This window comes from Phascolarctos cinereus, unplaced genomic scaffold, assembly GCF_003287225.1.
Source record: "Phascolarctos cinereus isolate Bilbo 61053 unplaced genomic scaffold, phaCin_HiC Scaffold_726;HRSCAF=1367, whole genome shotgun sequence".
NCBI classification, from domain to species: domain Eukaryota; kingdom Metazoa; phylum Chordata; class Mammalia; order Diprotodontia; family Phascolarctidae; genus Phascolarctos; species Phascolarctos cinereus.
The window spans coordinates 98,328,113-98,342,428 of NW_027556098.1; the positions used below are offsets into that span (position 1 = coordinate 98,328,113).

General features: G+C 38.6%; 1 protein-coding gene across 1 annotated transcript in view; it reads right to left on the reverse strand.

Moving 5' to 3' along the window:
• MORC1 (MORC family CW-type zinc finger 1) overlaps nt 1-14,316 on the reverse strand; it is a 189,254-nt gene that overhangs the window by 15,487 nt on the left and 159,451 nt on the right. Inside the window, exons 22-23 of the mRNA XM_020999849.2 lie at nt 11,922-12,006; nt 4,757-4,897 (exon numbers count right to left, since the gene is read on the reverse strand). Of these exons, the coding sequence (XP_020855508.1) occupies nt 4,757-4,897; nt 11,922-12,006 (226 nt within the window). The remainder of the gene's footprint in view (nt 1-4,756; nt 4,898-11,921; nt 12,007-14,316) is intronic.

Below are 14,316 nucleotides of genomic sequence, written 5' to 3' on the forward strand. Positions count from 1 at the left end.
GACCAAACTTGTCCGCATAGAAGAGATGTGAGAAAACACTGAGACAGACATAGAGACAAAGAGACAGACAGAGAAACAGAGACAAACAGAGATAGTGACACAGAGTCAGACAAAGAGATAGGGACAGACAGAGACAGACAGTGTCAGACAGCGATAGAGACAAAGATAGAGAGGCCGACAGATAAAGACAGTTGGGGAGGGAGGGAGTGAAGAAACATTTAGGTGCCAACTCTGAGCAAGGCACTGTGATAAATGCTTTACAAATACCCCATGTGATCCTCAGAGCATTTATTAAGGTCCTACTGTGTGCCAAGCACTGTGTTAAGCACTAAGGATACAAGTACAAACATGACAGTCCCAACCTTCAAGGACCTCACGTTCTATTGGGGGAAGACAACACATGAAGGGAAGCTGGAAAGGGGGGAGAACAAGAAAAGGTACATCAAGGTGGCTAGCAGATGTGGAGTCTAGAAAGTGAGTCCAGATGGGAATGACTGAGCACGGCTGGGGCCTCTCTGAAAAGACTGGTCCAGGCTGGGAAGTCACCAATCAGGAGAAAGGGTGAAGGTTTCTCTAAGGTGAGACAGTAAGTGGTGAGGGAGGAAAGCAGTCCTGAGAGTGAGTCAAAATAAGAGTAAAGTGAACATGGCTTCTCTGGAAATGATCTGGGCTAGGGACTCACTAAATAAGAGAATGGCTACTCTCATCCCACTACTTCTTTGCAGAGGTGAGAGGCTTTAGGTGGTGAAGCACTTCATGTAATATTAGACAATTCTGATATGTTGGTTTGTTTTGCTGAAATTTTTTTCTCTCTTCTTTGTTATAAGATGTTTCTGGGAGAGGGATGGTGATATGATGGAAATGTAGGTATCAGAAGATGTATCAATGAAAATGTATTTTTTTAAAAAGATCACATAGCTGATCTATTAATCTCACTGATCTTTTAATTATATATATATGTATATATATATACATATATATATACACATATATATTTTCTTTTTCAGGAGAACGATTTGATTAAAATGACAAATATTGACTGTAAAGATTAAAAATTAACAGACTGGCTGAAGCGAAGTGCTATTTCATTTTCCTATTATAAACAGAAATAGACACAGTCTTCATGTATGCAAGAGCTTACAATTTGGATGAGGATGTGTGTGTGTGTGTGTGTGTGTGTGTGTGTGTGTGTGTGTGTGTATTTAATGGACGTAAAGCAGTGTAAGGCAGAAAAGGGCCAAGCCATGAAATAGAAGTAGAGGAAACTGTCTTACTCTGGTGAGATGTGGGAAAACATAAAACATATTGTGAAAGTAATTCAGAAACTTGGTTTAAATGAGAAAATTATTTTATTCCAAGTGAGTGATCTCTGCTCCTAAAACCTCACAAAAATCCATGTTCTCTATAATATTCTCCTCCAGCTTTCCCTTACAAAGCAACTTGCATTAAGGACACAAATTGGTGGAGGGAAGTACTGATGCATTTACCCATTTCCTATCAATGCGAGATTTTCATTTGCTCATCGTTGGATGATTGTAAGTGCTAAAAGAACTACAATTTTATTAAGGAAAATGGTTTCTGTTTTATTTCAAAATTCTTTTTTACCTAGTTATAGGACAGACTCAATCCAATGAATAAGAGGATTCTTCCAAACCCTCCCCCACCCTCCTAACTTTCCTATTATGACCTAAGGGGCCACCATCCCTCTAGTCTCATCCTGTCCCTCAAGCTGACAACCTGGGAGTCATCCTCCACCCCTCACTCCCCACTATATCCAATCTTTTGCCAAGGTCTATCAATTTCCCCTTTGGATAACATATGCCCCCATATCTCTTCAAATACTGCTACCACCTTAGTACAGACCCTCATCACCTCAAATTTGGACTACTGAAATAGCTGGATGTTTGTTCTCCCTGCCTTCTCTTTCCCCATTCCAGTCTATCTTCCATTCTAAGTGATTTTCCTATAGCTATGGGTCTGACCATGTCACCCCCACTACTCATGACCCTCTCCCATCTCCAGGATCAAATACAAAATTTTCTGTTTGGCATTCAAAGCCTTCATTACCTGCCTTCCCCCATACCTCATACTTCTCTCCCCTCTCTCTGTGATCCTGTGACACTGTTCTTCTTGCTGTTCCTCACACAAGACATTCGATCTCTAGACTCCAGGCATTTTCTCTGGCTGTCTCCCATGCCTAGAATGCTCTCCCCTTTCATCTTTGCCTCCTGGCTGCCTTCAAGTTCCAGCTAAAAATCCCAACTACTTTGTGCAGGAAGCCTTTCCCACCCCAGATACCTCCTTAATTCTAAAGCCTTCTTTCTGTCTTTATTTCTAATTTATCTAATCTAGAGTTTGTTTATACATAGTCTTTTGCATGTTGTCTCTCCCATTAGACTGTGAGCTCCTTGAGGGCAGGGGCTATTTTTTTTCCTTTCTTGTATCCCTGACCTTAACAACCAGCAATAGTAAAAGTTTATTGACATAGAAGACAACATAAAATAACTCACTGAAAAAAATAACTGACTGGAAAACAGATTCAGGAAAGATAATTTAAGAATTATTGGATTACCTAAAGACCATGATCAAACAAAGAGCCTGAACAGCATCTTTCAAGAAATTATCAAGGAAAATTGCCCTGACATCCTAGAATCAGTTGGTAAAATAGTCATTGAAAGAATGCACTGATGACCTCCTGAAAAAGACCCCAACATGAAAACTCAAAGGAGTATTATATACAAATTCCAGAATTATCAGGTCAAGAATAAAATACTGCAAGCAGCCAGAAAGAACCAATTCAGATATAAAGGAGTCACAGTCAGGATTACACAGGATTAGCAGCTTCTACATTAAAGGATCAGAAGGCTTGGAATATGATATTCCAGAAGGCAAAGGAGCTTGGATTACAACCAAGAATCAACTACCTAACAAAACTGAGCATAATCTTTTAGAAGAAATGATGGACGTTCAACAAAATGGAGAACTTTAAAATTTCTGATAAAAAGACCAGACCTGAAGAGAAAATTTGATCTTCATAACTATGACTATGAATTGGATATGCTAACCCATAAAACAGATGTGTATACCAGAATGGATTAGAAACTAAATTCCAAAAATATGTTGTGTACAAGAGACACACTTGAAACAGAAAGACATGCAAGGTTAAAATAAAGGGCTGGAACAGAATCTATTATGCTTCAGCTGAAGTAAAAAAGGCAGGGATAGGGGAAGCTAAGTGGTGCAGTGGAAAGAGCATTGGCCCTCAGGAGGACCTGAGTTCAAATCCAGCCTTAGACATATAATATTTCCTAGCTGTGTGACTCTGGGCAAGTCACTTAACCCCAACTGACTTATCACCCAACCCCAATGGCAATCATGATCTCAGAGAAAGCAAAAATAGATCTAATTAGAAGAGATTTAGAAGAGATAATCAGGGAGACTACATTTTGCTAAAAGGTACCACAGACAATGAAGTAATAGAAAAAATTTTATAACAAGTTTCTCTGTTAAAGGCCTCATTTCCCAAATATATAGGGAATAGAATCAAATTTATAAAAATAAGAGCCATTACCCAATTGATAAATGGTCAAAAGGTATGAACAGGTAGTTTGCAAAAGAAATCAAAGCTATCTAGTCACATAAAAATGCTCTAAATCATTACTGATTAGAAAAATATAAATTAAAACAACTCTGAGGTACCATCTCACACCTATCAGAAATGGCAAATGCTAGAGGGGATGAGGAAAAATTGGTACATTAAAGAACTGTAGGTTGTACAGTGAACTAGTCTAACCATTCTGAAGAACAATATGGAACGATGCCCAAACAGGTATAAAACTATGCATATCTTTTGATCTAGTCATACCACTACTAGGTCTGTACTCCAAAGAGTTCAAAGAAAAAGGAAAGGGACCTTTTAAAAATACTTATAACAGCTCTTTCATGGCAGCAAAGAACTGGAAATTGAGGGGATGATCATCAATTGGGGAATGGCTGAACTAACTGTGGGACATGATTGTGATGGAATATTACTGTACTGTAAGAAATGATTTCAGGAGGAAGCTGATTTCAGAAAAAACATATGAAGACCTATATGCACTGATGCAAAGTAAGATCACTGTGTACAGTAATGTTGTAATTATGATCAACTATGAAAGACTTGGCTATCCTGATTAATACAATGATCCAAAATAATTCCAAAGATTCATGGGGAAAAAATGCTATCCGCCTCCAGAGAGAGAGCTAATGAACTCTAAGTGCAAAATGAAGTATCATTTTCTTGCTTTATTTTTTTTGCTTTGTCTTGTGATATGGCTAATAAGGAAATATGTTTAGCACTATTTCACATGTATAACTAATATAATACTGTTTGCTTTTTCAGGGGTAGGAGAGAGGTGGGAGGGAGGAAGAGAATATGGAACTCAAAATTTAAAAGAAAATAATGTTAAAATTAATAAATAATGTGGTTTTTTTTTTTAAAGAACCAGACTCACATTTTAAAAACCCACAGAATAGGACTAATTCCCACTTTATTCTTCTAACCAACAGGCTGTTCCTTGGTAGTATTGCTGAAGGGCCACAATCTGACTTTATGTATTGATGCCACATGCTGCTAAGTGGTTTAGTAGGATGTTCTGACCAGTGACAAATTCAGTGGAAAGAAAAATCAAGGATTAGAAAGTCTTAGGAGTTCTTAATGTGAAGAATTAAAATGTGTGCCAGTAAGATCAAGACAGCAGTACAGAGATGCCTTTACCTTAATTGAGCCATCAGTTTTACTACTGTTTCCTTGACACAGGTGCTTTGAGGAGGCTTTACCAAAGAAATTGCAACATCTTCCTTCATAAACCCTTCTTCTTTCTTCCATGGGTATGGACTTAAATCATCTGTTGATAAACTGAACATAAATAAGACATGGTTTATCATTTTAAATCTAGGGTCAATTCAGGTATAAATATAAGTTTTCTTTGGTGAAATTCTAAAAAAATTAGTAGGGATGAGGGCTCAAACTGTGATTTCACCAGTATAGGTAATTCCCTCTACCAATACAGGTCAGTATGTTCTCTGGAAAAAGTAGCTGATAGTAGTGAGAAGTTAAGTGATTTTCCTATGGTCACACAGTCAGAATCTGTCACAGGGATGACTTAAGTCCAGTTCTTTCTAGCTTTGAGGACATCTTACTATCCACTATGTCTCATGACCTCTCAAAAATTATTAGGAGGAAAGAAATGTAATAATGAAAACCTCTTTTTGGGTGGTTATGCTAATTACTTTTAGATTGGGTTAAATTCCAAAGTCTCTGGCAAATGTGGCTTTCAATTTTTTTCTGACCCAATTTGGGCAGAATGTGTGATAATTTCCTTTATTAACAGTATACCCTTGTTTCTTACTTATTTTCGCTGCCTTGCGAAGAAGCTTTTTCAACTAAAACATTTCCCCAGATCAGACACGTTGGGGCTGCTCGGCTTAGGGGGCATCAGTCTGAGAGGTAATACTATCTATATGCAGAAGGGCAGGGGAGTTAGGGAATAGGGGGACAGGTTTCTAAATTCTAGCTTGCCTTGAGTCAGGTCTTTACAAGTTTTGTTATTTTGTTGGAAAATGCTCCAATACTCCAAGGGATAACTGATGGGAATGTTTCCTCCCCACAGTGCACAGCAAACCACCTGCTCCTCTGGTGCAATTCTCATCCATTTCCCCCTGTAAGTTTGCAATGGGAGGACCCATTCACTGAGCTCTCTTTGTATCCTCCAGAGAGCATGTGGACACCAATGGAGGATGCTGGCTGAGCACTGACTATTCTTCGCTCCCCATGTGACCAGTCCTTCCTTATTTTTCCTGGTGACATTTCTTTGAGGACATCTTTCACACATCCTCTCCTGTGTGATTCCTTCTTGGCAACGTGTGGCAGTCTACTTGCACTCCCGTGTGCCTCTCCACTGCCCTTTGGGTGATCTTCAGCTTCAGCCATTCCAAGCATCCTGACTGAAGAATCCCATGATTCAAAGCCATACATCATTAGAGCAAAAATAATGCTACGTTGAAAAATATGGGCTTTTGTTTCACAAAAAGGCTTGAGGTAATTAAAATAACTGTGCCATTTATCAATGGTAATCCACGGATCTTCCTTCCTCTTGCTCTTGGATTTAAATTCAGATTCAGGCATTTTCTCCTTGTGTGACCCTGGGAAGCTACTTAATCTGAGTGCTTCAGATTCTTCAACTATAAAATGGAGATAATGATAACACCTACATTGTAGGGTTGTTGTGAGAATCAAATGAGATAATATTTGTAAAGTATTTAGCACAGTCCCTGGCACATAGCAGGCACTAAATAAATGCATCTTTCCTTCTTTCCTTCCCGTTTAATTTTAGGCCAATTTGTTGTGCTTCAAAGGAGGGGGGAGAGGACAGTACAGAACAGTAGATAGAAAGCCATCCTCAGAGTCTGGTAGGCTTGGGTTCGAGTCTCATCTCTGAGACACATTGACTGTGTGACCTTGGGCAAGTCACTGACTTCTCAGTGCTTGAGACAACTCTCTAAGACCATAAATTGTAGAGAAGGTACCTACCTGTAATGGCAGAGGGAATTTCCACATCAGGGGGTTGGAGATTCCTATACTAATAAAATCACAGTTCTAGGCCCTACACACACACACACACACACACACACACACACACACACACACAGATGAACAAATTTTATAGGTTGTCCATCCAAGTGCATACCATAGCATGTGCCTTAGATTTTTTTACTTGGGTTTTTCATGAGACATTAAATCTCATTTAGTCATTGATGCATGTTCCAGGGCTTGATGAAATCTACACGAGGATATGTGCCAACCTTTAAGTAAGTTTATTAGTAAGCAAGCTGTTAATCACAGACACACTTAGAGTCAAGCGTGGGGATATGTTTGTAAGAGATCTTGTGCAATACAGACAATACATCTATGACAACGCAATAAACACACTTGAACACCAAATATAAATTACTTTTTAGATTGTTAGAGGATCACCTAGACTCCTTCAATGTATCATTTGCTAAAAATTATGCCATTTCTTATTGTAAAAATTGGAAAAGCCTGATTTTTCTACTTGGATACATGTGCAGATTGATCTAAGCCAGGGGTCATCAAACTATAGGCCCGCTGGCCAAATCCAGCTGCTTGTTTTATATGGTTTGAGAGCCAACAATATTTTTTTAAAATTTTCAAATAAAATTTTATTATATTTAAAAATATAAAGGCTATTCTTAGCTCATGGTTAGTACAAAAACAGGTGGCTGGATTTGGCCCTCAAGCAGTAATTTGCCACCCCTGATCTAAGCAATCAATCAACAACCATGTTTTGTTTGCTCGGCTCTGATCCTTGGTGTGGTTACCTTTTCCAACTATACAGATGGCAGCTCAATTATGCCTTCTCATCCTGTGCAACTCTTGCCCATGACCTCTAACATATTCTCCACAGAAGGGCCTCCCCTAGCATAGGGGTTTTCCTTTAAATGTCTTGACAAAGTATGGGTACTGTTGGAATACATGGGCTATCCACTGGTCATCCCTTGCTTTGATTATATGGGGTCACTGAATCATAGATTTAGGGCTAGAATGCACCTTAGAGGCCACCGAGTTCCTCATTTTACAGGTGGGGAAATTGAGGCATTTTTCTTAGTCATTTCAGTTGTGTCCAGCTCTTCTTGACTCCATTTTGGGGTTTTCTTGGCAAAGATCATAAAGTGGTTTGCCATTTCCTTCTTCAGCTTTTTTTTTTTTTTAACAGATGAGGAACTAAGGCAAACAGAGTCACACAGCTAGTAATTGTCTGGGGCTGGATTTGAACTCATAAAGATGAGTCTTCCTAAATCCAAGGCCAGTGCTTTATGCCACCTAGCTGCCCTAAATTGAGACACAAAAAGACGTAATGCCCAAGTCACAGAGCAGGTCAAAAATATTAGCAGGGAAATTTGTAATTTTGCTGCTAGTTGGCAAAGAATATCTAATTAGATAAGTTAGCTGGAACACTTCCTACACAATGGTACCCATATATATACAAGTCATGAATTAAAATGGTCTTCTTATGGCATCGTGAGTTTATTTATTAACAACAAATGTGCACATCATGTTGATGTCCATGCGAACAGTTATAGTGTAGTTTATACTTTCAGGTTCTTCTTGAAACTGGAGATTTAATATCAAATGAAAAATTCTATTGCCAACATAACTCTCTGGCATTAATTACCCTGTCTAAATTCAGTTGAGGTTGTGTAGTTTAAGAACACTATATATTCTAATGCTTAATTGTCTGTTAAGAACACTGAACAATGTGTCTGAATGCTCATTAATTATCCTCCTTTCTGTCAGAAACTTTGGAAAGATGTCTTGCCTTTTTAGTAACACTGTTAATAAGTTGGGGCAACTTATTAAAATGCTTTGTACGGAAGTACATTGGTTGAGAAAATCCTTTTGCTACCAGCTTCTGTGTTCCCTTGGCCATATTTCCTCACATGGGGATTGCATTTCTAGATCAGGGATGAATTATTTTTACAAAGTTTCATTAAATCTTGAACGTATCATTTTAGATAAGCAATCTCTCAAAAACAAAACAAAACAAACCTATACCCCACAGCTGCCATATTTATATTTTATGAACAGCTCCAGGTTCCCCAGAAGCTTTATTTATAACAAGGACAGACTTTTAAAAAAAAAGCATCAGAAAAACATCTGCAGCAAAAGCTCTTTTTCTCCTAATATTATGACAGTGTATTCAAGTGCAAAGATCCAACACATTCACATACATTTACATAAACACAATTATGTTTATTTCATGCATTCCCAGCATGCACTTCTCCATCATGCAGGTGCAGTCAAACAAAAACTTTTGTCTCTTGCCACTGTTTCTCTCTCTTTTTTTTGTGATTTCACTGGCAGAGGAAACTTGGTGAGGAAACCTCCTTTCTCAGTCAGTCAGTCAATCAATAAACACTTATTAAGCACCTACTACTATGTGCCAGGCAATGTGCTAAGTGTTGGGGATACAAAAGGAGACAAAGGACAGTCCCTGCTTTCAAGAAACTCACAGTCTAATGGGGGAGACAATAGGTAAGCAATTATGTCCAAATATTCCGGATAAATTGTAGATTACCAACCAAAGAAAGGCACTAGAATTAAGAGGAACTGAGGAAGTCTTCCTGTAGGAGGTGGCATTTTAGCTGGGCCTTGATGGGAGCCAGAAGCCAGGGGGCAGAGATGAGGAAGGAAGGTATTCTTGGCATAAGGCACAGTCAAAGAAAGTGCCCAGAGTCTGGTGATAGAGTACCTTATACGAGGAATAGACAGGAGGCCACTCTCACTCGATCTCAGAGCAGGGTTGAGGGGCTGTATAAGGTGTAAGAAGACTAGAAAGTTAAGGGGGGCAGGTTACAAAGGTCGATATCTACTTTGTAATTTAGAGTTTTGCAAAAGTACTTAGAACAATGAGAGGTCAAGTTTCTTGCCCAGGGTCACACAACCAGTAAGTGTTAGAGGAAAGACTGCAAGAAGACTTCTGTTCTGGGCTGGTTCTCTGTCCTCTCTGCCAGGAGTGCGGAACCTGTGGCCTCGAGGCCACATGTGGCCCTCTAGGTCCTCAAGTGCAGCCCTTCGACTGAATCAACGTGGCCCTCTAGGTCCTCAAGTGTGGCCCTTTGACTGAATCCACATGTGGCCTTGAGGCCGCAGGTTCCCCACCCCTGCTACCATGATGCCTCTCTTAAACACTCTGTCTTGTCTTCATATTTGTAATGGATTTTCTAATTCTTGTCTTCTCAATGGGCAGAGAACTGGGTGGGAGGAGAGAAAGAATTTGAAATGGAGAATCAAATAAAATTGAAAAAAACATAAAAACTCTTTGTCTTTTAACATAAGATACACAAAAAAACAAAACTTTTAAAATGTTATTAATTATATATGTTAAATTAAATGATGTACCTTAATTGAATTATTTTTCACATTCTATAGAAGACCTTTCCATATATTCTCTGAACCCCCAGCCCCTGACCGATGTACCTTCCCACTGAGATATCTTTCTATTTATATAAGGGATTTTTAACCTTTCTGTGTCATGGACCCCTTTGGCAGACTGGTGAAGTGTATGGATCCCATCTCAGAATCATGTTTTTAAATGCATAAAATAAAATACATAGGATTACAAAGAAAACTAATTTGAAATACAATTATCAATTTTTTTTAAGTTCACAGATTAAGAACTCTTGCTTTACACATATAGGTATACATAGACAAATGTGTCTATATGTGCAAGTATATACATATGTATGCATATATGTATAAATTATAAGTACACTTACATATTGTCTCTCCCATTAGAATGTGAGTTCCTGAAGGTCAGGGACTGAATTTCTATCTTTTTTTTTTTTGTATTCCCAGCACTTAGCATAGTGCCTGGCACATAGTAAGTGCTTAACAAATGCACCCTGACTAACTGTTCCAAGCATCTGAAAGATCTTTGCAGAATTGATTTCATTTCTTCAACATAAACAAAACCAGCAGCCTGGAAACAACAGGTTGGGTTGGGGGTGGAAGGGTGGGAACTCTGAGATTGCTCATATTAAGATTGCTTAAGGATTGCTTAAGAGCTGGAAGGAACCCTACATTTTATAGTGGAGCAAACTGAGAAATGCCTCGAACTTCACATGGTTAAAGTGAGGCAGGGAGTGGCTAAATGATTCTCACGGGGACCACAAAGCAAGTATAGGAGAAGAAGAAAATGGCAGCTTTGCTCTTGCAAATCCTGTGGAGGTTTCCTATTAAGCTGGACTAAATTTGTCTCCCCTCTGCCAAATACAAGATCTTTTGTTTCCTAGGTATGCATTTCCTAGGTATGCTCATTTTCTTCTTAATTAAGACGTTCTTTACCCTGGATAAAACCTGCCAGGCATTTAAAAAAAAAATCAAAGATTTGATTTGATTCAGTTAGCCACATGCCTTCTAAGACTGAACATCTAAAAATTTAAGATTATTTTATTTTTAAAAAGTTTCACGAGTTTCAAGTCAGGGAAATGCTGGTATCTTAAGAAGCTGGCTACAATTACACAGATGAGATGTGATGGCAAAGTAATGAGGCTGATTCCAAAAGCCATACCGGAAAATCAGTTCCATTCCTTCATAAGCATACCTCAGGCAGGTCCCATCTTCTATTCTGTGACAGCTTTACAATAATTTGGATTAGCTACTCCTTGTGAGAACCAAGTGTAACATGCCCTATTTCATTACCACATGAGTAATGAAGAACATGAAGAATGGTGAACATTCTAGATCCCTGTCCCCTGAGGGAAATATGAAATGAATGAAAAGACAAACTTTTTTTGTGTCCTAGACCCTGTTAGCAGGCTAGTGAAGATTATGGACCCCCCCCCACACCTCTCAGAATAAGGTTTTTAAAAGCATAAATAAAGGACACTGTATGGCAAAAAAACCAATTATACCATAATAGAGATGTAATTTTTTTTCCTATGCAGATTTACAGGCCCACTGAAATCTATGGACCCCAATTAGGAAACCCTGATTTAGAAGAAAGTCAAGAAGGAAATATAGTACAGTGTTAAGAGCATGAACTATGAACTCAGACAACCTGGGTTCATACCCCATTTCTGATTCCCACTAGCCCAGTGACCTTGGGTATGCCACCTAACCTCTGTGGGCCTCAGTTTCCCCATCCATAAAATGAACGGAGGTTGGCCTGAGGTATCATCCAGATTTAGATTGATGAGATTCACCCTCATAGTGTTTCTTCCCTCCACATAATTTGGTCCCCACTCATCATCTCTGTTTGTTACCATTATTTTGCTCTTCTTGTACTTCAACACTGATAACTGCATTTCAACAGTATAATTAAAATCATTTTGAGTCTCCGTAATTGCCGTAGTCTCACCTTTCCAAGTTAAGTGGTGAAGAGTTCTGTTTTATTTCTGGAGTATCAGCACACAATTTCAGTTTATCTTCCACTGAGACTAATCCTTGTAAAAGGAAAACAATCACATTTTAATGATGAGACAATAACCCAAAAGAAAAAGAATGTCAATAAAAAAATAAATAACAACCCATCCATAAACAATTTGTCCCTGTATTAAAACATCTGTATGTAAAACAGTACCATGGTATTCTCTGGGTAATTTAAAACCATCTTTCTGCAAAGTGTTTAAGATGATGATCCAAGGGATGCTGGATGTAACTGGTTTTCATTACCTGCTATTCATGGTACAGGTGACAACTCCTCAGGAGTGAGTCGGATTCCTCATTCCCATTCTCCCGCAAACCTCTCCCCACCCTCTTTCCCCAAGATCTTTACCACCCTGCACAGAGGCAACTTTGCAGGGAGGCAGGATTACTAAAAGTAAGAGCTGGGAAGGACTTTAGAAAACCAAGGGGAGTACTAGATTTGTAGTCAAAGGACCTGAATTCAAAATACTGGCATAATGACCTTGGACGAGTCAGTTTCCTCCCTGTATATTGAAAGGGTTAGATTAGAAGACCTCTAATGTCCTTTTGTGGCAGCTAGATGGCTCAGTGGATAAAGTGCTGGGTCTGGAGTTGGGAAGACCCAGTTCAAATCCTGAGTAACCATGGGCAGCTCACTTAATCCTTTTTGCCTCAACTTCCTCATCTGTAAAATGAGCTGGAGAAGGAAATGGCAAACCACTGCAGTATCCTTGCCAAGAAAATCACAAGGACAGTATTGGTGTGCTATGGCCCACAGGTCACAAAGAATTGGACACGACTAGACCAATGAATAACAAGGTACTTTTGAGGTCTCTATTTATGAAAAACTCTTCCTTTTACAGGTGAGTAAACTGAGGCCCAGGGTGACATGACTTGCCCAAGGTAATAAAGTTAGGCAGCAGCAGAACAGGTACTCCTCTGGCAGGACAACCCCAGCATACATGTACATTTCAACCTCTTGTCCCTTTGTAGACCTTTGTACCCTTAAGATATGATTTGTGTCATGTTAGTATATGTAAATGTTCTTTACCTAATTGGCCAATAAATTCAAAAGGGAGTTATCTGTAATAGTGCACAATGTGTTAACAACCCCCTATTTTCCTTTCATATTATTTTATTATTTTAGAAATAGTATCTTATGTTTTCTAATTCCATGTAACGATAGTTTTCACCATTCATTTTTCATAAAATTTTGAGTTCCAAATTTTTTCTCCCTCCCTTCCATCCCCCTTCTGCGAGACGGCAAGCAATATAATAACAGGTTATACATGTACAATCTTGGAAACATATTTCTACATTAGTCATGTCGAAAAAGAAGAAACAGAACAAAAGATAAAACACAAAGAACAAAAAACGAAAAAAAATGAAAATAGTATGTTTTCATCTGCATTCACAATCCATAGTTCTTTCTCTGCATGTGGGTAGTATTTTCTACCATGAGTCCTTTGGAATCATCTTAGATCCTTGTATTGCTGAGAAGAGCTAAATCAGACATAGCTGATCACCACACAATGTTGCTATTAAAATGTACAATGTTCTCCTAAATTCTGCTCTCTTCATTCAGAATCAGTTCATGTAAGTCCGTCCAGGTTTTTGTGAAATCTGACTGTTCGTCTTTTTTTTTTTTTGCTTTTTTGGTGAGGCAATTGGGGTTAAGTGATTTGCCCAGAGTCACACAGCTAGTGAGTGTCAAGTGTCTAAGGCTAGATTTGAGCGCTGGTCCTCCTGACTCCAAGGCCAGAGTTCTATTCACTGTACTATGTAGCTACCCCCTGCTCATCATTTCTTACAGCACAATAATATTCCATTATAATCATATACCACAACTTGTTCAGCCTTTCCCCAACTGATGGGCATCCCCTCAATTTCCAATTCTTTGCCATCACAAAAAGAGCTGCCATAAATATTTTTGTAAACTAAAAAGCTTATGGAAGTGATTGTTGATGAATCAAAATAAATTCATGAAAATATCTTTATACACATAGACCCTTAGCCTTTTTTAGTATGTCTCTGGGATATAAACCTAATAGTGGTGTTGCTGGATCAGAGTATGCACAGTTTGATTGCCCTTTGGATCAGTTCACAACAATGTATAAGTGTGCCCCAATTTCCCCACATCTTCTCAAATGTTTATCATTTCCCTTTTCTGTCACATTAACCTATCTGACAGGTGTGAGGTGGTACCCCAGAGTTGTTTTAATTTGCATTTTTCCAATCAAAAGTGATTTAGAGCACTTCTTCATATGCCCATAGACATCTCTGATTACTTCATCTGAAAACTGCCTATTCATATGCTTTGACCATTTATCAATTGGGGAATGACTTGT